Below are 27971 nucleotides of genomic sequence, written 5' to 3' on the forward strand. Positions count from 1 at the left end.
ACTTACGGTCTGAGGTCAAAAGTCTGGTAAAAATGTAGCTGCACAGCTATTTCCTCTGGGTTTCTAAGACCTTTATAGTACTGAACTAAAAGCTGCCAATTCTGTTGGTTAGGTCACTGTGTTAAATGTTAAGAAATAACATTTTAAAAATACAGAAAGTGACAAAGTGAAAATTATTTTCTCCTAATGGAACTCAAATATGCTTCCTTATCTTCCATAAAATCACTTAAGTATATGGCACATTATATTGTCTGAAGTTCTTTGCATAAGAATCTACACAAAAATCTTGCAAATATCCTTTTGAATTTAGTACTAGAAGAAGTTTCCTATTCCTTGAGAACTAGTATATTTCCTTTTTGTTAGGTAATGAAAATCGTTTAACTTACCATGTTTCCCTTGTCTTAGATTTCAGAAAACTTGATGCTGAGGTTGAATCTACATACTTAATTCTTAAGAATCCTTAATGGTCTCTATTTTAATAGATTCTCTATTTTAATAGATTTAATGTCCTTTTATTATCAGTTATCCAAAATAGTCTTGGGACATAGATTCAATGTATAAAGTTTAAATTAGAAATAAATTGAAAATAAGCATAGAGCTGCCTTGATAAAAACAGGCTAATTAAGATGAAGACCATCTGAGGACTTTCCTGGTGGTACAGCAGTTAAGACTTTGCCTTGCAATGCAGGGGATGTGGGTTTGATTCCTGGTCAGGGTGCTAAGATTCCACATGCCTCGTGGCCAAAAAACCAAAAACATTAAACAGAAGCAAGATTGTAACAAATTCAATTAAGACTTTAAAAAAGTCTCAGAAAAAAACCTTTTTACAAAAGTCTATTAAAAAATTAGCTAAAGAAAAAGATGAAGACAGATTTTTAGATGAGCAATGGCTTTAGAACGAGATTCTAAAGCAAGCATATGCCATCTTCTATGCACATGCTTGCTTCACGGAGATGAGAAGTCATGAGGGGTAAAGAAAGACTAGGAGACTACAACATAAAAGGTAAACAAGTAGAACCACCTATAACATAAGCAGAGGCTGTCCAAGTCCACATATCTTACCTTAAGCTGTTTGTGATGGTCCTGAAGTATTTCTGCATCAAGGTTAGAATCAATGGGGAAAATTTCATTTTTCCTTCTGTCAATGTTCTCCAGCATAAGAAGCAAACTGTGACTCATTTCATGAAAATCCTATGGGGGAAAAAAAAATGGAGCATAAAATCATCTTGAATGAGACACTTTTCTTTCTCTCACAGCTTAAATATCCATGTATTACAATTCCTACCATTGATTTTCAGATCTTATATACAACTCCTTTCTAAGCAAGGCACTGAAGTTATTGTAATTATCTGAGTTCAAGTTCTTACCAAAAAGCATCTAATATATTACTCTAGGGAAAAATTAGACATAAGGAAAACCGGCATCAAATACTGAATTCCTAGGGCTCTAACACAGATTAGAGACAAGAACTCTCCTCCTTTCTCTTCCTCCTGTATTCAAATTTTTCCAACATTAAAAAAAATATATTTATTTATTTGGCTGTGCTGGGTCTTAGTTGTGGCATATGAGATCTAGCTCACTGACTAGGGATTGAACCCAGGACCCCTGGACTGGGAGCGCGGAGTCTTGGCCACTGGACCACCAGGGATGCCCCCAAATCTTTCCATCTTTGAAGGCTTAAATTCAATCCCTTCTCTCCACATCCATGTGTTCATTTAATCAAGGTATGGTTATGGAAGATCTCCATGGTGGGAGACGCTAAACTAGAGATGGGGGAAACCACAGCTTGGGTACCTGCTTTCAAGCAGCCATTACTCTCAGAGGCACCTACAATCCTGGAATACAGGCTTCCCATCCTTCTCAGATTACAACCCAAACTCCTGGCCCTGCCCACAAAGCCCTGCATGATCTGTCTCCTGACCACCTCCTGGATCTTTCTTGGCCATTCGTCTCCTATCACACCAGCCTCCTCTGTCCTTGAAGATGCTAAGCCCTTTCCTGCTTCTGAGACTTGCCACTTGCTTGACCTCCTTCCTGGCAACATCCTTCCAGTATCAGCTCACACATTCATACAACCTCCCTTCTCACCATTCCAAAGTGCTTTCATTCGGTTACCCTTATCATCATCTGGAAGTAGCTTGGTTAAGCATTTATTTGCATTTTTGTTGTCCCATCTTCCCCAGCAAAAGCAAAGGCTGGGCTGTATCCTGCCTACTTGGTGCAGAGTCTGTCATGTCTGTAAACACTAGGCAAGTAACTGTGGTCTGGATGAATGGGTAAATATTTGTAATGCTCACTTGGATGTCTCCTAATGTGCTCAGAAAATATCTGTTGAACAAATAAATGAATGAGTCAAAGGAGGAATGGTGAGGCTCAGATAAACTGATGGGAATAGTCTCTTGCAAATTCTAAAGGAGATGGGGTTTTTCAACTCTGGGTCATATGGACACATTCTCCAGTAAAATGAAAACTGGGCACAAAGTTATCTCACATGAATACTGACTTTGGGAAGTAACTGCATCCCTCTAGTGATCTTGATAAATTGAGTCACAGACTCAGCTGCACTGGAAATATTGGATTCTGGAACGTGGCCTGCCCAAAGACCCACAGACCTGGCATTGCATGAGTGCATCCTGGAGAAGACCCCGCCACTCCTCCAGCAGGGAGCACACGCGGTCCCACCGCCCGTTCATCTGGGATAAGCGATCCTGAAGATCCTGGCTCTCCTCCTGGCCAGTCTGAGTGAACTCAGAGCTGCACAGATGGATGGAGAGGATGATGGCTTTGCGCTGGTCCACAGCTTTCTGGAGCTCCTGCAAAGAGAAAGGAGAACAATCAAACACGGAAAACAACAATAAAAACGTTAAAGAGATGTAGTCTGAGACCTCTGGAAATGCTTCACCCAAATTCAAAAGATCCATTAATTAACACTGGCCTTACCAAAATGGCTAAGGTATACACCACTGGGGAACACACTGGAGCTAAAAGAACTGGATCAGATACAGACTTACTGACATAAACAGGTCTTAAGAAGATATAGTTGTAAGTGAAAGAGTCATAAACAGATTGCTATAGGTTACAGAACAGCACTTAGGCAATTTAAAGTACATTGTGCACACACGAATCCACATTTTTCAGGAATACATGTGAAAAAAGAAGATTAAAATTTTGGAATGGTTGCTATGGGTTTGAGGAATGGGGATTAAGAAACAGTGGGAGAAAAGGGATAGATAAATAAAAAAAGGAACTTTGCAGGAAGCAAAGATGATCCTGGGCAGTGAACTAAAGAGTACGATGAACTCAGCCCCTATCATGGGAGTCCAACAACAAACCAACCAAAACAAACCAAACACAGCATCGTCCAACAGTTCTGAGCAGCAGGAAATGTGCTCTTAGTTCCAGCATACAAATTGCATTTCAGTAGACTAATGCTACTCACTGGGCTCGAATATCACTGTGGACAGTGACTGCAGCCATGAAATTAAAAGACACTTGCTCCTTGGAAGGAAAGCTATAGCAAACCTAGACAACATATTAAAAAGCAGAGATATCACTTTGCCAACAAAGGTCCATATAGTCAAAGCTATGGTTTTTCCAGTAGTCCGGTATGGATGTGAGAGTTGAACTATAAAGAAGTCTGAGTGCTAAAGAACTGATGCTTTTGAATTGTGGTGCTGGAGAAGACTCTTGAGAGTCCCTTGGACTGCAAGGAGATCAAACCAGTTAATCCTAAAAGAAATCAACCCTGAATATTCATTGAAAGGACTGATGCTGAAGTTGAAGCTCCAATACTTTGGCCACCTGATGCTAAGAGCCAACTCACTGGAAAAGACTGAGAAGGACTGAGGGCAAGAGGAGAAGAGGGTGACAGAGGATGAGTTGGCTGGATGGCATCATAGACTCAATGGACATGAGTTTGAGCAAACTCTGGGAAATAGTGAGGACAGGGAAGCCTGGTGTGCTGCAGTCCATGGGGTCTGCTTCTGCAAAGAAGCAGACATGACTTAGCTGCTGAAAACAACGCTGCTCAACGTTGTACACATAGGTATGAAACATGCCGCTTGGTAAGAAAGCAGATTCCTAGGCCCTGGCCTCCAGCTGTTCTGACTTCACAGGCACCGACAGTCAGTGGTCCACAGCCTGAGAACACTGCCTTTGCCACAGGCCAGATTTTTTGAGATGATAAAGAGAATAAATAGTATTTCATCAGCTAACAAATTTAGCTTGGTTTCACAAAAACAAAACAAAACAAAACAAAAACAAATGGGTGACTGATGTGTTACTGTGTGTATTTCCCCAAAATCTAGAACTAAATTTCAAGAACTTGAGTACAAGGTTATACATTAATCACTGAATATCTTGGTACTGTTTAAATGTTCCCAGATCAAAGTAGAGTTAGTGACCCTATAGATCACATCTACCCAGGCTACATTTTTGTATAATTCTCACCATTTGTTATGTTTCCAACTTGTCTTAATTTTCACTTTTAAGCGGATTCTTAACATGTCATGATATAGAGTCAACCACAGAAACAGCATAAAAATCCACAAATATTGTAGAAAGTACTAGGTTATTCCACATATTTATCCTCAGGAAACAGACAGGAAAGATAGAGGAGGGATGAATAAGAGGGTGGCTTTTTCTTATTAAGAAGGGAGACTTTCAAGGTCTCAATTTTTCCACTCTGATCTCACTTAGGCCTCAGATTCTGGCCAGTGTTTGCTTCATCAACCTTTTAAGGAACTGATTATAATGCAACACTGCCTTACATTTTCCTGGAGAGACACTCATGAAATTTAAGCACTCTTAAAAAAAAAAATGTAATCCAGAGAATATAAATTGCATCTCCCATCTGATACTTCATCTTGAAACTGATGGAGCTGGTACACAGGCTACTCTATAAGAAGTCTGAGCAGTGGTCGGGAAGACTCATTTCACTGCTTGAAAATTTAAAACAAAATAACAGCTAAAACAAGGCAGAAGGACATCAGCCCCAAAGAAAACCAGCATACACAGAAACCAGGGAGACACAAAGGCAGTGTGCTTTGCTTAATCCTTGAGTCTAGAGGGCCCAGTAGCTACATCTGAAGAAGAGTACAGCTTGACGTTCTCCAAACAAAAAGGCAGGACCAAGAGAGCTATTAAGAAGACACTGAGCTCTCCATCCATAGTATGCTTACAAAAGTCTCCACACATGCATCTCAATAGCTGGGCTGAGGAGGATTTTTAAGATCTAGAGAGGGAGTTAGAGAAGGTTATCTTCTGTACTACACCCAACAAGGTCAAAATCAAATGGAAATGTCAGGTGTTTTAGCAGGATTACTCCACAGGTTTTGTTTAGTTGGATTCATTACACTGAAAATTGCTTCTGCCACTATCATAATCTAGTTCAGAAGTTCTGCTGATTCCAAGATGACAAGTAGCTTCCTTAGGTCTCCACAAACTCACATGTATACCATCTAGGAGAGGCTTCCTCTCCAGCTCTAGATAAGACTTGTAGGACCCTGGCCATAGCTGTGTTTGCCTTAAAAGACGTTAACTAGGTCCCAGAGGTACCTGGAGGTTTTACGCAATTTTAACTGGTCATTAAATCATAATTATTTTCATGAGGGGCTTCCCTGGTGGCTCAGATGGTAAAGAATCCGCCTGCCATGCAGGAGACACGCATTGGATCCCTGGGTCGGACAATCCCCTGGAGAAGGGAATGGCTACCCACCCACTCCAGTATTCTTTCCTGGAAAATTCCGCAGACAGAGGAGCCTGTGGGCTACAGCCCATGAGGTCTCAAAGAGTTGGATGTGACTGAGCAACTAAGACACACACACATTTTTATGGGGCTGGTTCTGCAATTAAATCCAGCTCTTAACCCTTCCAAGCCTTCCTAGGAACACTCTGACTCGGGATGGCTGGGGAAACATTCGTGTCCATTTCCACCAACCACTGGCCCACTGCTATGTGAGTGTGTAACAGCCAGGGCTGGTTTTTTTCATCTGACTGGGCATTCCATGGGGCTGCTTTCTGTCTGGCGCCATGGGAAAGGCCGAGGGCAGCTACCTTCAGCTTCTGGATTTGGAGTGCGATGGACTGGATGTCGGTGCTGAGCTGCAGGCGCTGAAGCTGTTCCAGGTCACCCTCCGTCTCCCGCAGCCAGGTCAGAACGCTATTCAGATCAGAGTCCAACTGCTGCCTCCTCTGGGGCTTCTGTTTCATCCTCAGCTCCTTGCTCAGGGCCTCTGCCTGGATAAGTTCCCAGCGGTCAATCACACCTGGCAAGACAGGACACGCACATGAGAGTGAGGGGTTTTCCTCCACGCGGAATGTTTAGGAAATGCTTGAAACCGACGGGAGCCAACTCTAAAACAGAAAAGAAAGTAACGCCACTGGGCATTCCTATTGCTGTCAGCTGTAAGTAACAGTACAGCGGCTGTAATTTTCCTATCTGAATTTTTAACAATGATGGGGAAGAAAAAATAAGCTACATAAGATTTAACACTGTAAAGAGATTTATGAAGGGATAGCATTAAAGTGAGTGAACATCGGGACTTCCCTGGTGGTCTAGTGGCTAGGACTCCCTGCTCCCAGTGCAGGGTGGCCTGAGTTCAATCCCTGGTCAGGGAACTAGATCCTGCATGCTGCAGCTAAGACCTGGGGCAGCCAAAATGAATACATACAGAAATATTAAAAACAACAACAACAATAAAGCTGGTGAAGATAACTTTCAGTTCTTAGTTTCTTTCTGCATTAGACCTCTGAGACTACTGGGCATGTATGTAGAAGATTCCTGACTAGTGATTCAAAGATGATGCTTCAAAATAAATGGGACATGGGGGAAAAACCACTGTGATACTTTGCATCTTCTTGTTCTGTCCCCAGAGATCCTTGTAACCTGGAGGAAAGTTCTCAGGACAGAATTGTATAGATTGAGGTAAGCAACACAGTGGAACTCAGAGGCATCAAAGCGTTCTGAGATCTTTTATTTCACTCTGTCCTGAATAGAGCACAACTCACTCACCAGCTGTTTGGGTTTCAGTGCTATTCAAGTTAACAAAGCCAGGAAAATGGTCCTCTTCCTCGGTCAGCTTGTGTTCCAGTCTTTTCACTGAGTCTATGCTGCCGCTGCATTCACCCAGCAGTTTCATCTGTTTAGACACAGAAAAGAGGCTCCCTTGTCACAAAAGTCTCAAGCTGTCATGAGTGCAAGAGATCCTGGGGAAAATATCTTTGGAGTTCCTCAAAAAGGACAGTGGCTAAGTGCTGCCTCTCTGTAAAGAGTAAGCTGCTCTTAGCTTCCCTGATGGCTCAGTGGTAAAGAATCTGCCTGCCGATTCAGGAGACATGGGTTTCATCTCTGGTCTGGGAGGATCCCAGAGTCTACAGCTCTAGAGTCTGTACTCCACGAGAGAAGCCACCGCAATGAGAAACCCTTGCACCCCAACTAGAGAGTAGCCCTGTTCACCACAACTAGAGACAAGGCTCTGCAGCAATGAAGACCCCGCACAGCCAAAAAAAAAAAAAAAGAGTAAGCTGCTCTGCTGGAAACAAAAAAGTCAAGTTCAAAAACATGCTTCTAAAACATGTGACTCATTCATATTTACACAAAGCAATGCCTTGAAGATACACTTGGCACACATGGTTTTGCACAAGTCCTCCCAATTTCTTTTAAAATTTATGAATCAAAACAGACTAAATCGATCTGGGATTTAACACTCAGAGCCCCCAGCTGGCAATATAATATATTGTCTTTGGCAAGCTGCTCCCTTTTTCTTACACTGAAGTGTGGGAACAGTGATATTACCACAAATCTCACAGGGACATCTATTTGCATTAAGTAATTAAAATGCTTAAAAGAATAAAACAATATTAACACCAGCTGTTTCATGAGAAAATCTAAGCAATGCTTAATGGATACTAAGGGAATAAACTTTGACATCAAAAGAAAAGCTTCCAACTCCATATTTAATATCATGCACATATTCAAAGACTAAAGGAAAAAATCACTTCAAGGCACGCCTGCTACACTGATCATAACGCTTTCTTTCAAAGCCTTTACCAAATCACGTTGCTATTAAGTTACTTTGATTGCTTTTGATTGGTGTTAAGTACAATCTCAGTGATTTCAGCACACTCATTGTGAAACTGTATTATATTTTTAAAAAGGAGATTTCACTATAATAGAAGTCAGGATAAGAGGCCAAATGGAACAGGAAGTAAAGTCATGATTAATTAATTACTCTTCTTTGACTGTGAGGATGTTAACGTCAACATAAAAGGTTCTCTCCCCTGGTTTCAAAAAAGCAGTACGTGTGAATTGTCATTAGGCTTAGGGAAATTAATTTTTCCTTCCTTTTACAAGGCAGTCTTTTGGGTGTGAAAAGACATGACAGAAGGCCTTGAAGAGATTTACTTTCAAATCTTCTTGCTTAAGTATGCGTAAGAAAACAGGTAATTCTCTGAGTATTTCTCTGGGAAGTTATTCTGTCAGTAACTTGAGCAGAGCAAAGCTATTACATACTTTACAAAAAGCTTCAAAAATGGAACTGATAATACACACAATCTCTTGTCATCTTCTCTCCAAATCTCCTTGGTCAGAATTGCTTTCCCCAGAATGAGAGAACAAACAAGAGAATAAAAAAGTCCCAGGATCATCAAGTGACTCAAAAGACACCCAGGAAAAGAACTAAGCCCATTCCATGTTAGCAATATACCGGCTTAAATCTGCTGCTCCGAGCATAACCTTGGTCAGAAAATCATTAACTGAATTTGAAAGAATGCCTAATCACCTTCCGGGGCCAAAGCAATCTGTGAAAAGATTTCACAAGAGATCTGGATTCTATCCCCTGGATCAGGAAGATCCCCTGGAGAAGGGAATGGCTACCCACTCCAGTATTCTTGCCTGGAGAATCCCATGGACAGAGGAGCCTGGCGGGCTACAGTTCACAGTGTCAAAAAAAGAGTCTGACACGACTGACTGACTGGCTGACTAACACTTTCACTTTCAGCTCTGTGTAAAGGAACAGGCTGGTTCTTAAGGCAGATCAGGGGTCTGAGCACAGACCGCTTTTGCACCAAAGGTAACTTGGTAACAGGGCTTTGTTTTGCACACACACACACCTATGAGTTCAAGGGCAGCTTGGTACGTGGAGAGCGGACACAGACCTCACGCCACAAACAGATGGTTCTTTGCCACACAGCTGTGATCACCAGGTATGTGTGAGGATCAAGAAGGGCCCGGATACTCACGTAGCCTCTGTAGCCGGAGTCTAGCTCTGGTCCTGTGGGCGTTTTGCTATGGATGATATTCTCCGTTTGCTGCATCTGAAAGTGGCTGTCATCCAAGGCTTTGCCCAGCTGTCGGATCTGTGACTCCAAGGCACCAGGGTCCCCTGCAGCGCCAATCATGAGAATCTCGATAAGCTTGACATTCGAGGGGATGGTTAAGAAATGCTACAGGCAGGGCAGCAGAGAGATGGCAAGTGTGTGGGTGATTGTAAGGCACATTTAGTACTGAAATGCTGGTGGGTTAGGAGTTCAAATGACTAGACTGATGAACGTGCTTGACCAGGAGTCCGAGCTGACTGGGTGCTGCCCCGGGGGCCACACAGTGGGTTCTCACAGCCTGTGAGTCTGCTTTCTCTTAAATCTGCATGCTGTGAGTTAGGGAGGGCCATTCTCAAAACTGCAGGTGGTCCCTTCTGCTGCCCAATAACTGGGAGTCAGTTATGTCTCAGGCTCTCTCTGCAGTCACTTATCAAACAGAAAGTCACACCATCTTATTTTCCTTTCTGCATCTCAGTAGAAGATGGTGCCCCTGAAGTCCCAGGTGGCTGCATCCTCCACCTAAGGCAAGACTTCACGTGAGCTGAGAAAAGGTATGTGTGGAGGAGCCACGCTAGGAATGACTTCCTTTTGTCTGAAACTTGACACAAAATCAGGAGAAAGTGAAAACTGTAGCATTTCCATCCAGGTGTGCTCTCACTCAGAGCTTAGAACTCCTGGCTTTCCTCCTTTGAGAGACGTGACGTTGTTTTGGAAATTTGTGTGTGCGTGTGCGGTACAGTCTTTGAACTCAACAAGAATATGATCGTCAGAGTGAAGCTAGCACAGGGTGAAAGCAGAGTAAATGTTAGTAAGCTTTATTAATTCTCTTCTGGAAAGAAGGCCTAAATGCACTTGGAAGAAGTCTCTCACTGGGAACCACTCAGGTAGTCACCAGTTTAGTAATGAGACTTTATTTCCCATCCTTTTGCTTTTCTGCAGAAATGTAAGTGTGAACTAATAATCTCACGAGTCAACAACCTGTCACCAGGGGCCAGCCCTGTTCTCTCCATTGTCCTCCAGAGTACAGACTCTGGACTACAGTTTGTCTACAGCGAGAGCCTAATTTTTTGGAGCTGAATACCTGATTCACCCTTTGTCTTTTATGGGCCCCCAGAGATCAGGAAGATACAATGGGCCTGGAGTTCCACCTAGAAGCTAGGGAACTTGGGACAGAATCCCTGAGCCCTGACTCCCCAGCCAGTGGTGGGTCTGCAATTCCTCCTTGAAGTCATAAAGTCAGAGCTGTTACAACCAAGCAGGGAGCTACAGCACCAATGCTAAGACTAGTGTTTCCATCTCCTATTTTCTGCCATTAATGGGCATCATAGTTCATACCTAGTGAGAGTGACTACCATTTCTCAAGTTGAATGGTTGCTTTATTGCACTTGCTCACTGAAGCTATGGGCTTCCCTGGTGGCTCAGGCAGTAAAGAATCTGCCTGCAATGTGGGAGACCCAGGTTTGATCCCTGGGAAGACCCAGGGAAGATTCCCTGGAGGAGGGAATGGCTACCCACTCCTGTATTCTTGCCTGGAGAATTCCGTGGACAGAGGAGCCCAGCGGGCTATAGGCCACGGGGTCACAAAGAGTGGGACATGACTGAGCGACCAACATTTTCACTTTCACTGAAGTTTTACTCTTGGTGTGGATCAACCAAGTGGTTTGGGTTTCTGTTTCTCAGACGGCAGTCAGAGAAGAACGTTCTGCCTTAACATGCTTGTGGCACAGAGCTGTGAGAGGGCAGGTAAAGGTGCTCGGAGAGGAGAAGGCTGGTTACAGGTGAGCAGGGGAGGTCTGCTTTGGCTTTGGTGCCTACCAGAGGAATTTCTGATTGCACTTTCTGTGAGTTTAACATAGGCCTCGGGACTTTCAGGGATCACTACATCTGCAAAAAGAGCACAGTCTAAGTTGACAGCTAAGGTCTGGAAACCTGGATCCCCTGATGGCAAGAAAATAACTTTCCTAGAGGGAAAAAAGGAAATTAATCATTCTGGGCCGATAATTCTTGAACATACAGAGAAGTCTGAGTCCGACCACCAAAGGGTTCCTGAAATAAGTCATAATAAAGGCTCTCATTGATGGAGAGTGTTTTATGAGCCAGGCGATGTTCTGGGCACTCGTTTATCCTCACAGAAACCCTACAGGGTGTGTGGAAGTGTTATTCTCATTTTATTGATGAAAAAAACTGAGGCCCAGGGGAATTGTTACTCATTCAAGTTTCAATAGCTAGTAGTGGCATATCTGGAATTGCAATCCATACAGGTTCTAGAGCGGTGCTGTCCAACAGAAATGGCATACATTGTTTTAAAGAGTCTAAGGGCCACAGTGACAAGTCAAGGGATGAAAATAAATTCAATACTTAATTTTACTAAATCAATGAGTCTAAAGTATAACATGTAATCAACATAAGTACTATTATCAATATTTGACACACTTGCTCTGTGCTAAGCCTTTGAATTCTGTGTATTTGTGTAAGTGCACTGGACGCAGCAAGTACCCATCTGCACAGTCGCATTTCAGTGCTCAGCTGTCACGTGTGGCTGAGGGACTGCATATTGAGTATTTCTGCTTTAGATGCAAAATGCTTAGCTATTAGGCTGCACTGTAAAAACAAAATAGAAATGAGAGAAATCATTTTCTTTCTGTATAGTGTCAGCCCCTTGGGAGTCCAAATATGAACCATCACACAAAGAAAAAGCAGAAACTGTCTTTTAGGAAATGTGTGAGGTGCGTTTATAAGGGCTACAAATTGGCCTCTGGTTATTTATTCTATTTAGACTCACCTTTCTTAAAATGCTCCTCTTTCTCTGTCCACCCCTTCACTGCACGTGCTTCCTGAGGGTTCATCTGTCTTGTTTCCCTTTGTACACTCTTCTTGTATGGTCTCCTTCCTTTCCTTGAGGACCACTGACATGCGGATAACTATCTAATCTACATTTCTGTTTCCTGACCCATGCAGCCATCCACTGCTGGCTTTTTCCTGTGGGATAGGCCTCAGCATCTCAAGTTCAGGACATGCACAGAGGAACTCACTGCCTCCCACCTCTCACTACCCTGACCCCGTGGCTCCACAGCCACCCAGAACATTCTCTCCTACTCATGGTCCTCAGAGCCTAGGACTACCTGCGTCTTTTACCAAGATGCTCACACCAGAAAAAATCACTTCAACTGCAATCCAGTCAGCCATCAGTCATGCAGGAGCCGTCTCATGATTTCTCACAGCTCTTTCATCTATTCCCAGCGCTGCTTCCTTAGTTCAGGCCATCATCACATCTGCGTCCTGGACTGTAAAGTGATTCCATCTGGCCTTTTTCTCAATGTGCCCTTCTCTAGATATTGTTGAGACAGGTTCTTTGAAAACAGACATCAGATCCCATTGCCTCCCTCCTTAGAGCCCTGCTGTGACTGTCCAGGGTCTTCATGGTAAAACTGCTTTTCATGGTAAACAGGTTGCTATATGACCAGGCCCTGGTTTGCCTTTCCATCTCCTCTTTGCTCACTCTCCACCTCTCAAGCTGCAGCCCTGTCATTCTAGACAAACTCCAGGTGACCGAAGGTGCTGAGGCTGATGGCTGTCCTCTCCTCTGGACACCGTCACATCCTCCTGACTGACTTCTACTCACCCGGCAGGTCTCAGCACAGGTCTCTCCTCTAAAGCCTTTCTCCAAAGCTCTGGCTCAGCCACCCCTGGGCTCTGTTTTCACATCACCATCTGTACCCTGCTACTCCAGCACTAAATATTTCACACAAGTGTTTCTTATTTGTCTGTATTCCACCCTAGAGTGTTAGGGCTTCCTTGCTAGCTCAGAAGTAAAGAATTTGCCTGCAATAGGGGATGCAAATAGATTTGACCCCTGGATTGGGAAGATCCCCTGGAGTAGGAAATGGCAACCCACTCCAGTATTCTTGCCTGGAGAATCCCATGGACACAGGAGTCTGGTGGGCTCCAGTCCATGGGATCAAAATGAGTTGGACATGACTTGGCGAATAAACCATCTCCACACTACCACACTACCACCCTAGAATGTAAGCTCTTTGAAAAGAAAAGGAACTGTGTATTTCCAGTACTTATAAAGTGCCAGCCATATAGTAAGAATATAAGCATATGTGGGATAAATCAGTGGTCATATCAATTTTGCATTTGTGAATCATGTTAATATCCAATTATACCATTGAGTACAAGTTCCCCTGATGGGAGAAGGAAGATGATTCTGCTTAGCCTATGGGTTTTCAGGACAGTATCCATTCTTTCGTATTTTCTTTCAAGCTAGCATACACATAGGAGGAGCTCTTTCCTACCTGATAAGCCAACAGCTCCCCTGAGGTAGAAATCTTTATCTTCTGGGCCCTCTTCGTCCTCAGATGGCAGAGTTCTGGACACGGCGGACTCCAGGTCACGGCTGAGGTCATAGTCATGGTCCCATTCCAGGGGGATGGAGTCCACACTGGCGGGGGTGTCTCGTCCAGACCTCTCGCTCCGGAGGGGCTGGGCGAGTGAGAGGGAGGGGTTGGAGGAAGGCTGCGGGGAGAGCACGCCGTCCGTGGTGTCCCGCCAGCGGAGGTCCGACAGAGCTCCAGCCTCATCCAGTTCCAGCTCCCGGTCAGAGAGGTCGTGCTCATCATCTGGGAGCTAGAAATGCGGCGAAGACAGCCCTGTTACTGCAGCGGTCAACGGGTCCCCTCCCCACTCTGTGCTCTGCCTCTCATCAACCTCCAGCACCCAAGCCAGGCTGGACCACATCCCTGTCTTGGTAGGGTTAATTTTAAACTTCCTATCATCGAATAATAAATAAGTATCTTCTGAGCACTTTTCAAAATGCCTTATATGTGAATCTAGTAAATTCTCAGTTTTATCGCTGGTAAAATGGAGATAATATTAAGACCTACATCAAAAACTTGACAGAAGATTATAGGATAGACTGTAAATGAAGATAACTTAGTACCTAACGTGCAACACAGTAAGTACTGAATGGCACAGGTCAGGAGCCAAAGGGAATCACGGATAAAACCCTAGTCTTTTACATAAAACCCTGGTCCTTTTACACCTTATATTCCAGAGAGAAAATACACTTTATCACAGAAGATGACAAATATTCTAATAATAACATCTTGACAATGAGCTATGATTGTGGTAGCAATTAGGGAAAAGGAAAAGAAAAATAAATTCAGCTAAATAACGACATCAATTGAGCCACTGTTTAACACTGCTCACCTTTACCCCCTTGTTTCCTCTAGAAGCTTCTTGATCTTCCACGGAAGATATGTGCCAAGTACTCTTCTAAGCTCTTTAAATGCATGTATGTGTATGTGTATATATATATGTATATGTGTATATATATATATGTCAGTTCAGTTTATATGTATATACATATAAACTCATTCCATGCCCAAAGCAATCTTTTCTATGAGGTAGGTACAGTTACTAAGCCAGGTTTACATTAAGGAAACGAAGGCAAGCCATATGAAGCCAAGCACTCTGGCTCTAGAGCCCAGTACCCACTAAACAATGCTACTTGATCTCACATTATTAATTCTCTTTAGATTTCATGACCATGAAAAAACAGTGTCACGTACGGGCAGGCGCATCAGTTTCTTATGGTATCTGTCCACGCGCCCGAAGACCTCCTGACAGTAACGTCGGAGCTCGTCCAGCTCTTCCTCAATGACGGCCGCATCCAAGGGCTCACTCTTTTCTATCAGCTGTTCTCCTTGGGCGATTATCTGCTCAATCTTATTGTGGTTCAACGAGATTTCCTGCTGGAAGGCCTAGGGAGCACACCGCTCATGTTAATTTTTCATTACTCACACAAACATGAGGTAACTCTAAGATACATATTAAGAAAAACCATGTAGGGGATATTAAGTTTACCATAGACAAAGACAAGCCAAGAGGCTATTACTTTCTAAAGTAAGACATAAAATTTTGAAATAAGAACAGGAAGCAGAAATGGAATTATTAGAATTCCATGACCAGAGAGGCACCTTTGCCTAATAAAATTTACCACCATGGACAGTGTGGGTAAGAGAATCATAGGAAAAAACATCCAAACCCATCATAGAGTTGAGAGCACTGGTTGTCCCTGATGAAAAGTAATGGCAAGCAATAGAGAGCCACCGAAATTAATTTAGCATTTTAAACAATTCTACTCAATATTTAAATTTTAGGTTTTCTAAAATTTCAAACATGAGTAAGAAAAACCATCCAAATCACAATTATCACAAATTCTTCTCAGAGGATTTGACTATTTCAGGACAGAAGAAGGAAAAAGTGTAATTATTTGAAAAAACAGGTAATTCTGGATTCCACAGACTTATTTTATATGATTCAAAACAGTTAAACCTCAGGGAACATGTTTCAAGGGATAAATTTTAATTCAACACAAGAATAAACTCTGGAAGAGTTGAAATTGCCCAATAATAGAAAGACTGCCAAGGGAGAAAGAGGGCGGTTATAAATGCTATGACCCTGCCAGAATCCAGAAAGAAAAGATTCAACTACCACTTCGTAGAAATTTCCTGCTGAAGCTTTTAAATAGGTATTTATCTGTGAAACAACTTGGGAGAGTTGAGGTGACGGGGAAGGATGGAGAGGCTGGTCAGGCTGCCGGGACGATTTTATGATTTTTTTATTCTGAGAATCTAGCGAAGAATCTAGTGCTGAGAGTCAGATACGACTGAACGACTTCACTTTCACTTTTCACTTTCATGCACTGGAGAAGGAAATGGCAACCCACTCCAGTATTCTTGCCTGGAGAATCCCAGGGACGGGGGAGCCTGGTGGGCTGCCGTCTGTGGGGTCACACAGAGTTGGACACGACTGAAGTGACTTAGCAGCAGCAGGATTAAAGGTAACTTCCTTGTTTTATTATGACAACTTTAAAGTCACAGGCACCATGAGTGGTGGTTTAGTTGCTAAGTCCTGTCCGACTCTTGTGACCTCCTGCACTGGAGCCCACCAGGCCCATCTGTCCATGGGATTTTCCAGGCAAGAATACTGGAGTGGGTTGCCATTTTCTTCTCCAAGGCAACATGACAATTCTTATAAAAAAAGTCTATGTATCCTATCTTATCTTGGGTTGAAAATTTCATAAGCTTCATTGCATATTATTCAAGATGTTAAACAATCTTCCTTTTAGGGAATCCTCATATCTAATATATATCCCTCGCCAGGTAAAATGCTTCACTCTCTTTTTTCACTTCCATCAAGTGGCTCTTTAGTTCATATTCACTTTCTGCCATAAGGGTGGTATCATCAGTGTATCTGAGGTGTTACTGATATTTCAGGTTAGTGAAAGTGAAAGAGGAGAGTGAAAAAGCTGGCTTAAAATTCAACATTCAAAAAACTAAGATCACGGCATCTGGTCCTATCAATCAGTTCAACTCAGTAGCTCAGTCATGTCTGACTCTTTGAGACTCCATGAATCACAGCACGCCAGGCCTCCCTGTCCATCACCGACTCCCAAAATTTACCCAAACTCATGTCCATTGAGTTGGTGATGCCATCCAGCCATCTCATCCTCTGTCGTCCCCTTCTCCTCCTGCCCCCAATCCCTCCCCGCATCAGGGTCTTTTCCAATAAGTCAACTCTTTGCATGAGGTGGCCAACGTATTGGAGTTTCAGCCTCAGCATCAGTCCTTCCAATGAACACCCAGGACTGATCTCCTTTAGGATGGACTGGTTAGATCCCCTTGCAGTCCAAGGGACTCTCAAGAGTCTTCTCCAACACCACAGTTCAAAAGCATCAATTCTTCGGTGCTCAGCTTTCTTCTCAGTCCAAGTCTCACATCCATACATGACCACTGGAAAAACCATAACGTTGACTAGATGGACCTTTGTTGTCAAAGTAATGTCTCTGCTTTTTAATATGTTATCTAGGTTGGTCATAACTTTCCTTCCAAGGAGTGAGCGTCTTTTAATTTCATGGCTGCAATCACCATCTGCAGTGATCTTGCTGCTGCTGCTGCTGCTAAGTCACTTCAATCGTGTCCGACTCTGTGTGACCCCATAGATGACAGCCCACCAGGCTCCCCTGTCCCTGGGATTCTCCAGGCAAGAACACTGCAGTAGGTTGCCATTTCCTTCTCCAATGCATGAAAGTGAACTTGGAACCCCCCAAAATAAAGTCTGACACTGTTTCAGCTGTTTCCCCATCTATTTCCCATGAAGTGATGAGACCGGATGCCATGATCTTCATTTTCTGAATGTTGAGCTTTAAGCCAACTTTTTCACTCTCCTCTTTCACTTTCATCAAGAGGCTTTTTAGTACCTCTTCACTTTCTGCCATAAGGGTGGTATCATCTGCATATCTGAGGTGACTGATATTTCTCCTGGCAATCTTGATTCCAGCTTGTGCTTCTTCCAGCCCAGCATTTCTCATGATGTACTCTGCATAGAAGTTAAATAAGCAGGGTGACAATATACAGCCTTGACACACTCCTTTTCCTATTTGGAACCAGTCTGTTGTTCCATGTCCAGTTCTAACTGTTGCTTCCTGACCTGCATACAGATTTCTGAAGAGGCAGGTCAGGTGTCTGGTATTCCCATCTCTTTTAGAATTTTCCACAGTTTATTGTGATCCACACAGTCAAAGGCTTTGGCATAGTCAATAAAGCAGAAATAAATGTTTTTCTGGAACTCTCTTGCTTTTTCCAAGATCCAGAAGATGTTGGCAATTTGATCTCTGGTTCCTCTGCTTTTTCTAAAACCAGCTTGAACATCTGGAAGTTCACTGTTCACGTATTGCTGAAGCCTGGCTTGGAGAATTTTGAGCATGACTGACTGACTGAACTGAACTGAAGTAAAATGTTTAACCACTGGCTTTGAATTATATATGAAACATACCAAATATACTTAAACATTAATTTGGCACCTATGAAAGCAGTCTGTGTGGAATGAAGTTCCAATATAAGACAGTTGAACTGGTCTGGATCATAGGAGTCAAACTATCTGAAAGTGCTTGAAACCAATCAAAAAAACCACCATCAAAAACAAAAACAACAACCCGGCAAATCAAGTTCATACTTAAAGTGCATATGTTAAGGGGAGTTGTATCTCCTGATAATGCTCTTTATTTCATTTTTAATATTTTTCTTTTTTCTGAATTTCTTCTCAGTCAAGAAGATCTACATTTTTAAAAAGCAAAGATTCTCATATGTAAAATACATCGCCAATGGGAATTTGCCATATGACTCAGGGAACTGAAACAGGGGCTCTGTAGCAACCTAGAGGGGTGGGGTGGGAAGGGAGCTGGAAGGAAGGTTCAAGAGGGAGGGGACATATGTATATCTATGGCTGATTCATGCTGATATTTAGCATAAAACAACAAAATTCTGTAAAGCAATTATCTTTCAATTAAAAAATAAAAATTTTAAAAAAGAACAGTTCTTTAGTATGCTCTTCATGAAAGTATCTATAAAACATTTCCTCTTCAGACTCTTTGCATACCAATTTGAAAAAAAAAATCACAATTATTCTATTACCTTGAGCTGCTTTATTTTAGCTTGAACATCACACTCAGAGAAGTGCTCAATGTTGGTGAGCTGCAGATCCATCTCCGTCAGCCACACCAGAATGCTGTCCCGTGCCGTCTCAAACTCCTCCCGCTGGCCAATGAAATGCTGGAGAGAAAAGAACAGAAGTGAAAAAGCCACAGACACATGCTGAGACAGAACCGCCAATTCCAGCCTCCTCCTGGGAAGTCATTTCCTCAATGAGCAATGAGAACACCACAGTGTTTTACCAAATGAATCATATGCTAGATATCCGTCTTGTCATCCCAGTCTTACAAAGTCATTGAGATTATGTCCTAACACTGCACTCAAATGGCCCCACTCTGTCCTCCTGGCCTCTAAGCTACAGAAGAGGTGCAGCATGGACCTTGAGTCTGCGCAGGATGGAGGTGACGCGCTTCTGCAGGTTGTCCCATCTCTGGTTGCCTTTGTGAACCATCTGTTTGAGGCTGCCGGCCGCGTCTGTGCGGTTCTCTCTGGCCAGGCGGCGGTACTGCTTGTTGATCAGCTCCAGCTGGGTCAGGCTCTCATGGACCTGTCGCTGGAAAGCCTGTGACCACAAAGAAGCACATCAGCCGGGGAGGCTTGAGGAGTTCTCTCAGCAAGGGCGTCTGGGCGTCCTGTCGTGAAGTCAGACAGAACAGGAGGTCGACTCTTCCTGAGAGAGTCATTTCCTAGGCAGGTTAACAAGATGTCTAGGGGTCCCCAAGGAGAGAGGCGTCTGGAATTCTCAAGGAGGAAGAGAGGACAAACTTTTTTTCCTCTACATTCCTTAGGATTATATAACAATAATGTATCCTGCCTGAGGACAGTCTCTGGACCAAACCTTCTGGCTAATCCTGTTATCTTAAAATGTAAATTGTGGGAGTAGATCTGGTGAGGTCTTTACAACCTCCAGACATCCTTTGGATTCACTGGAGAGTATATAACTCCATTGCTAACACAAGCAAAGGAGTACTCTTTCTACCCCTTTCTGATGTCTATGTCAGAAGCTTTCTCTATCTCCTTTATACTTCAATAAAACTTTGTTACACAAAAGCTCTGAGTGATCAAGCCTCCTCCCTGGCCCGGGATTGAATTCTCCTCCAGAGGCGAAGAATCCAGGGGTCTTTGGGTAATTCTGCAACAACCTTTCATTCCCCTCAAACAGGAAAAGACACTTTGTAACCAGCGTAAGCTCTCCCTTGTGAAAGAAAACTCATGTTACCCCTGTGACTTAAGAAAGGGAGTTGATCAAACAAAAATACAAGAGAAAATGGCAGACAGGAATAAATATTTGTATATATACAAATCCATATATGATACACATATAGAATATGAACATATACATGCAGAATATAGGTATTCACATGATACATGCATAGAAAATGTACACACATACCTATATATACGTATACAAATGGCAGCCCACTCCAGTATTCTTGCCTGGAGAATTCCATGGACAGAGGAGCCTGGTGGGCTTCAGTCCATGGGGTCACAGAGAGTTGGACACGACTGAGCGACTGTCACACGCTCACTCACATGTATAACACACACGATATACATATGTAATATAGCTTTTAAAATAATAGCCTAAAAAGAACTTTCCCATAAAGCAAACTGATTACAAAAATATGTTGTTGCTTAGTCACTAAGTCATGTCCTACTTCTGCGACCTCATGGACTATAGTCTGCCAGGCGCCTCTGTCCATGGGATTTCTCAGGCACGAATATAGGAGTGGGTTGCCATTTCCTTCTCCCACGGATCCTCCCAACTCACGGATTAAACCTGTGTTCCTGCATTAGCAAGCGAGTCCTTTACTACTGAGCCACCAGGGAAGCCCACAAAAATATGGATGTATGCTGAAACGTGAGTTTAAAATGTTCCAAGTTTCTGACGTCAATACTGAGAAAAAAATATCTGTCGTAAAACTGCTTCTTTTATTTATAAAATATGTTATTTCCTAAGAAATCCAGAAATTGCCTCAATTCTGGTGTCCTCTTAAAAAAAAATAAAACTACTTTTTGCAGAATGTCTTCTAAATGCAAGCTATTACTGATTTTTAAGAACAACAGCTTAGTGAAACAGAAGTAACCTTACAAAGAAAAAAGTTTTGAACATGCTCTATTGTATTTTTGCTGTGCCCACGAATGATTTGGTTTGCATGAAACATTTTAAAGCTGATGCCACACCTTACAGAGTATTACAGAGTAGTGTCTATCTACTTTGGAGGTTACCCTATGCACCCCTTACAGTTTCTGCAGGTAAAATACTTCTTTCTCTCTGCAATATAGCCTAGCCCTAGCAATAAGAGTCATTTGGCCAAAATAAAATGAAGCTTTTACATTTCAAACTTAGGTGTGTGATTTATGACCGACTTTTATTCTGGCATTGGACAGAAAAATTCTGTGACTAATTGAACTGCACTCATCGAAATCCCAAACTTTTGCTTCCTTTGGCTCATCACACTGTTTACATGCTACCAAACTCCTGCCTCTGAGATGGCTTTCCTTCTGAGAGTCATTTTAAGAGCCGTCATCCGAGTAAATCCAACCATCTATTTTATAAAACTTCAAATTATTTCCCTAGAAAAGGAAATAGTAGGGGAAGTTCAGCTTTTGCAATTACTGGAAGTCACAGAATATATTTTCTTACTGAGGTGAAGGTGGGCATAACAGATGGGGACCCCAGCACCCCTAGAGCTGTCCCCAATGTTTGTGCAATTGAACAGGCAAAAATCGCCCTCAAAATTTCATTTTTGTATTTTATTTTTCTCTTAAGCAAATTAACTACAAAGATAAATAATAAAATCAATCATTATATCTAGCTAGTTGTATAAATAGCATTTATATATATAAATAGCATATATATAATGCTATATTTATACAGCTTATATGAATAGCTAGTTATATAAATAGCATTATAAGCTTAACTATATGGCTAACCTTTGTCATAAAGTCTTGAGTCTAAAATAGCATCATAAAAGATCTTACATAATCTTCTTTGTAGTGGAAGCCGATTATAGAAGGTTTAACCTTTATGAAGCTGTGGGTAATAAGATGCAGTACAAGAATATTTCCACTAGCACTGGTTCACACCAGGATAATCTGAAATCTACTGCACAGTTTATTGTGGCTTTTTACTAGAATTTTACTAAGGCAAAGTCTTTTAGATAAGAATTTTTTCCCCCCTGGGATATAGACAAATAGTTATATATAGATCCATATTCAGACAGCAGAATAACTCTTAGTTATTTCACATAGTATTTGAATACTTGTATAGCTTTGTGTAGCTCCCCATCTATGACTCTTAGATTTTAAACCCCACAAGAACAAAAACCAAACTTTACATTTACTATAACAGGCCAAAAAAAAAAAAAAAAGCCTGGTTAATTGCTACTACAAGGTAAAAATGAATCCAGCTGAATTTGGTTGGGTTTTTTAATCTTTTTTAAAAATATCTCAGGGAGCTTGAGGCAGACTTGGCAACCAAGGATGATTTTTGTAAGGTAACATGCGTCAGAACTGTTCACGGTTAATACATATGAGAACACAACTGCCCATCAATGGATATTGACTGGAAAAGAAACTTTAAATTAAAAAATGGTCAACTTTAGGGACCAGTCCTTGGTGAAAATGAGAGGCAGTTGAGAACTGGGGTTTCATCCTATCACAGTGATAGAGCATATTTGAGACTGCCCAGACAGGCAAGGAACTAAAATCGGTTACTGAATGACTGCTTTCTTGATAAATATGATTATACTGCTGCTATTTTTCTCTATAAATTTGAAAAATCTTAGTGACTCAGTGGCACTGTTCCTCATTCATAATTACAGTTGGTTTATGATTTAAAATATTTGATCAATTCTGGAGTCAATTTTTTTTATCATGATTAAAAGATAAGGGGAGACTAGCGGGCTACAGTCCATAGGGTTGCAAAGAGTTGGACATGACTAAAGCAACTTAGCATGCACTTACACACACACACACACACACACACACACATGAACACACACATATACATATATATGTATACATACACATACACTCCAGTTAAGTGAAAAAAAATCAAGAAAATATATTGAACACACACACACACATATATATTATAGTTGTTATAGTATGGAATGGCATCATATTTGAGTCTTAGAAGCTTGATTATAAAGAACTGTGAAGTTAAAAGAATGCCAAGATCATTTTTGGGGAATCATGATTCCTGTTTTCTAAAAGTTTATCTTCATTACTACTTTATTTGTAATTCTTGATAATTTTAAAGTAAAAACTTCCTTTCTCTTCTTTGCCTATCATGATGTAATAAGAAAGATGACCAGAAAGTCATCACCACCTAGCTGTCTGAACAAATAATATGTGGGCAAACAGTTTCTTTGGGTCTTGAGACACCAAAGACCAGCTGGCTACTCTCGTAGCAAAATAAAGATGACATATTTGGCATTGAAAATCACCTCAAATTTCTTTAGTTCCTCCTTGGCAACTGTATAGAGCACCCCGGAAGAGCTGGGAAAGGCAGCTGTCCTTTCTGAGATCTTGAGCCAATCTTCAAAATGAGAAAAGTCATCCAGAAACTTCTGCCACAATCGCCATGTCTCTTCAATTCTGAGACAGAAAGGAAAGAACAGAATCTGATTGTTTGAGACTGTTTATACTCCAGAGCCCTGTCTGATGCCTGCAACAGGATTAAGAGTGCCCAAAACAAGCAACTGCTGTGCCAAACAATAACTAACTGTGCCTTGAGCCAAATTTGCCCAGACTGAAAAAGAAACAACTGTTTGAGCTAAAATGAAACAGCTGTGTGAGTGTGTGTGTATGTGTGTGTGTGTTTAAACACACGTCCTGCAGCTCTAGGTTTGGAACGAGTCAAACTGAGTCTGATAAGCACATGGTATGAACTGTTTTGGGTATGTGCAAGGAAGTTTGAAAGTGTAACACTCTGCTCTCAGTGCACACTCATCCTGAGGTTCGCTGGACTAAAACTAAGGTTTGAAAATTCACTGAACGTCAAAGTCACCCTCATCAAAATCAACCAATGATGGCAAGACAAATATTCAGCTTTCAGGAGGTCCCCAGAGAGCATGAAGATTCTGTGCCTTAAGTCATCGTGGTCACTTTCTAACACATCACTAACTTTTCACCACCTTGAATTTCAAAAGGCTCCAAGAGAAGTCCTTTTGTTTTATGATTTCCTTTTTAATGAAAGAAAGTTACTTTTTTCACACCACGGATTATGTAACATAATACTTGCTCAGCAAAGGCATATTTTAATTTTTCTAATTATATTTAAACTGTTAGGTCAGGTGTCACTTGGCTTGTTATATTTGTAAGTGACCTTTATACCTACTTCTGTTTCTAGCTGAACGTAGATGACAAGTTTGGGAAACTGAGGCTATCTTTGGACAATGCAACCAAAAGGAAATGGTGAACAGCAGATACCCTGGATAAATTTATTTATTAATTTTTTTTTGTGCTTCCTCTGTTTCAGCTGTGTACACATCCCCACTTACTTGAGCCTCCTTTCCATGGACATGGCACAGATGTTTCTCCATCGGCGGTCCAGGTTTCGAGTGGCCTGCTGGATGGAATCGCACTCGGCGTCTGTAGCGCAAGCATCACAGTCATGGAGAAGGACCTCGCACAGGTTGAGCACAGAGGCCACGCCCGTGCTGTGCTTCTCGATGTCTCTCTGAAGCTCCTGCAGGGAAGGAGACGTGCTTTAGTCAAACACTTGTTTACCGAGGGGAGAAACTGCAGCTGTATTCACGGACTCAGAAATGGTTAGGCAAAACCTTGACAAGTACTTCATCTCCTTGAATGCATGAAGCTTCTTCAACTTCCTTTGTGAAATACCGCAAGCTCAAAAGCATGAGAAAACAAGTCTAGAAATATTTGGCCTATCTGAACCATGCTAAAATATCAACTGAAAAAGTAAGACTACATCAACTGTGCAGAGTACAATGAGCTTCTTTAGTGATTGAAATATGAATTTTGCCCCAGTTTTTACTTCACAGATATATCACTTCCATTCCAATCCATAGATCAATCAACGGAGCACGTGTGCTCCTGTTAAGAGTTGGCACTCACTTTGATCTCCAAGGATCTGCAAACTATTTTAAACAGTTAATTCCACCATCATTAAAAGGTACCATGGTTTAAGGGACCTTGGTTTATTGTCCTGTATGACAACCATTATTATCAGCAGCTTCTTCAATGAACAAATTTAAACGTAGGACAGAAACTGGAAGATATGAAATAGAATGATAAAGTTCAATTCTTGTAATATTTTATGTTTTAGGACCAGCAATTAATGTGATAGATCCCATATAACTGAAAGAGGTTGTGCAAGAGAGTTGAAAGGACAGTTTAGTGAAACTGAAATATTTGAAAGAATTCATTTTCTTGTGTCTAGTTTATGAAATCTCCAAAGTTAATCAATGGCACTGTTATTGCATTCAACAGTAAAGCTACATTTTGTGAAGAAGACATTGGGATCTGGTGTTAAGGAGAAAAACAGGAAGGAGAATCTACATGCAACAATATAAATCCTACTTATCTGAATAAGTTGAGGAATTATCAAGAGAAAAGTTAGGCAAATTCAAGAACTATATAAGAGAAAAGGAAAATATATTGAAGGCCTGAACGAATAGGACAAGCAAAACATACTAGTAGGCCTCCTTTTTAATAATGGAATGCTTTGAGTAAATTGAGTTAAAAGCTCAACAGAAAAATAATGTATATTTTGTTACACTCTGTGCAGTTAATATGGTAATATGGAAGACTTGATATGGTAGAACTCTGGGCAAATTCAATGCCTTAAACAAGAAAGATAAACATTAATCTGTTGATGGCTACTTAAGTTGCTTACATGTATTCACCTGTAAACAATGCTACAGTAAACATGGCAGTAGAGATTTCTTTTCAACACAGTGATTTCATTTCCTTCAGATACATACCCCAAAAGCAGAATTGCTAGAACATACGGTAGCTCCAGTTATACTTTTTTGAGGAACATCTATATTCTCTTCCATAGTGGCTGCACCAATTTACATTCCCACCAACAGTACATAAGGGTTTCATTTTCTCTAAATCCTTGCCAGTACTTTTTAATCTCTTGTCTTTTGATAATAGCCATCCAACAGGTCTGAGATGATATTTCACTGTGTTTTTTTATTTGCATTTCTACCATGATTAGTGATGTTGAGCATCTTTACATATACCTGTTGACAACTTGACTATCTTCTTTTAGAAAATGCTTGTTCAGGTCCTTTGCTGGATAATTTGGTGTTTTTTTGTTTTTGTTTTGCTATTGAGGTGTATATATGAGTTTCTTGTGCATCTTAGATACTAACTCTTGATCAGATATGTGGTTCAAAAATATTTTCTTTCATTCTTCGGTTGCCTTTGCATTTGGTTGATCATGACTTTTGCTGTGCAGAAGCGTCAGACTTTGATTTAGTCTCACCTGTATCATTTTTGCTTTTGTTGGTTGAACTTCCAAAAGTCACTGCTAACACCAATGTTAAGGAGCCTTTTCCCTATGTCTTCCTTTGGGTTGCAAGTCTTAAATTTAAGTCTTTAATCCATTTCAAATTAATTTGTCTAAGTCGTGTAAGATAGAGGTCCAGTTTAACTCTTTTGCATGTGAATATCCAGTTTCCCCAACACAATATTTTGAAGAAACTATCTTTTCTCCATTGAGTATCCTTATTAGTCAAATATTAGTTGACTGCACATGTGGGTTTATTTCTGGGCTCTCTATTCTGTTCCATTGCTCTATGTGTTTGTTTTATTTATTATTTTTTTTTTTTTTGGTAGTCTTCTATATTTTATTTTTTTTTCTTTTTTTTTTAATTTTTAGTTTTTTATTTTTTAAATTTTAAAATCTTTAATTCTTACATGCATTCCCAAACATGAACCCCCCTCCCACCTCCCTCCCCAGAACATCTTTCTGGGTCATCCCCATGCACCAGCCCCAAGCATGCTGCATCCTGCGTCAGACATAGACTGGCGATTCAATTCACATGATAGTATACATGTTAGAATGTCATTCTCCCAAATCATCCCACCCTCTCCCTCTCCCTCTGAGTCCAAAAGTCCATTATACACATCTGTGTCTCTTTCCCTGTCTTGCATACAGGGTCGTCATTGCCATCTTCCTAAATTCCATATATATGTGTTAGTATACTGTATTGGTGTTTTTCTTTCTGGCTTACTTCACTCTGTATAATCGGCTCCAGTTTCATCCATCTCATCAGAACTGATTCAAATGAATTCTTTTTAACGGCTGAGTAATACTCCATTGTGTATATGTACCACAGCTTTCTTATCCATTCATCTGCTGATGGACATCTAGGTTGTTTCCATGTCCTGGCTATTATAAACAGTGCTGCGATGAACATTGGGGTACATGTGTCTCTTTCAATTCTGGTTTCCTCGGTGTGTATGCCCAGAAGTGGGATTGCTGGGTCATAAGGTAGTTCTATTTGCAATTTTTTAAGGAATCTCCACACTGTTCTCCATAGTGGCTGTACTAGTTTGCATTCCCACCAACAGTGTAGGAGGGTTCCCTTTTCTCCACACCCTCTCCAGCATTTATTGCTTGCAGATTTTTGGATCGCAGCCATTCTGACTGGTGTGAAGTGGTACCTCATTGTGGTTTTGATTTGCATTTCTCTAATAATGAGTGATGTTGAGCATCTTTTCATGTGTTTGTTAGCCATCCGTATGTCTTCTTTGGAGAAATGTCTATTTAGTTCTTTGGCCCATTTTTTGATTGGGTCGTTTATTTTTCTGGAGTTGAGCTGCAGAAGTTGCTTGTATATTTTTGAGATTAGTTGTTTGTCAGTTGCTTCATTTGCTATTATTTTCTCCCATTCAGATGGTTGTCTTTTCACCTTGCTTATATTTTCCTTTGTTGTGCAGAAGCTTTTAATTTTAATTAGATCCCATTTGTTTATTTTTGCTTTTATTTCCAGAATTCTGGGAGGTGGATCATAGAGGATCCTGCGAAATAGAAAATCTTAACAGACCCATCACAAGCACGGAAATTGATACTGTAATCAGAAATCTTCCAGCAAACAAAAGCCCAGGTCCAGATGGCTTCACAGCTGAATTCTACCAAAAATTTCGAGAAGAGCTAACACCTATCCTACT

At 41.4% G+C, this 27971-nt stretch overlaps 1 protein-coding gene across 2 annotated transcripts in view; it reads right to left on the minus strand.

Annotated features, from left to right (window-relative positions):
* The window catches only part of SYNE1 (spectrin repeat containing nuclear envelope protein 1), a 495298-nt gene that overhangs the window by 14579 nt on the left and 452748 nt on the right, over positions 1–27971 (minus strand). For both annotated transcript variants that reach the window (XM_069598737.1, XM_069598738.1), the window contains 12 exons: positions 24326–24513; positions 23270–23420; positions 19195–19377; positions 18798–18935; positions 14892–15083; positions 13617–13947; positions 11134–11202; positions 9241–9383; positions 7013–7139; positions 6055–6266; positions 2613–2813; positions 1063–1191 (listed from right to left, as the gene is read on the minus strand). In XM_069598737.1, coding sequence (XP_069454838.1) covers positions 1063–1191; positions 2613–2813; positions 6055–6266; positions 7013–7139; positions 9241–9383; positions 11134–11202; positions 13617–13947; positions 14892–15083; positions 18798–18935; positions 19195–19377; positions 23270–23420; positions 24326–24513 — 2064 coding nt within the window. The remainder of the gene's footprint in view (positions 1–1062; positions 1192–2612; positions 2814–6054; positions 6267–7012; positions 7140–9240; positions 9384–11133; positions 11203–13616; positions 13948–14891; positions 15084–18797; positions 18936–19194; positions 19378–23269; positions 23421–24325; positions 24514–27971) is intronic.

This window comes from Ovis canadensis, chromosome 8 (genome assembly GCF_042477335.2).
Source record: "Ovis canadensis isolate MfBH-ARS-UI-01 breed Bighorn chromosome 8, ARS-UI_OviCan_v2, whole genome shotgun sequence".
NCBI classification, from domain to species: Eukaryota; Metazoa; Chordata; class Mammalia; order Artiodactyla; family Bovidae; genus Ovis; species Ovis canadensis.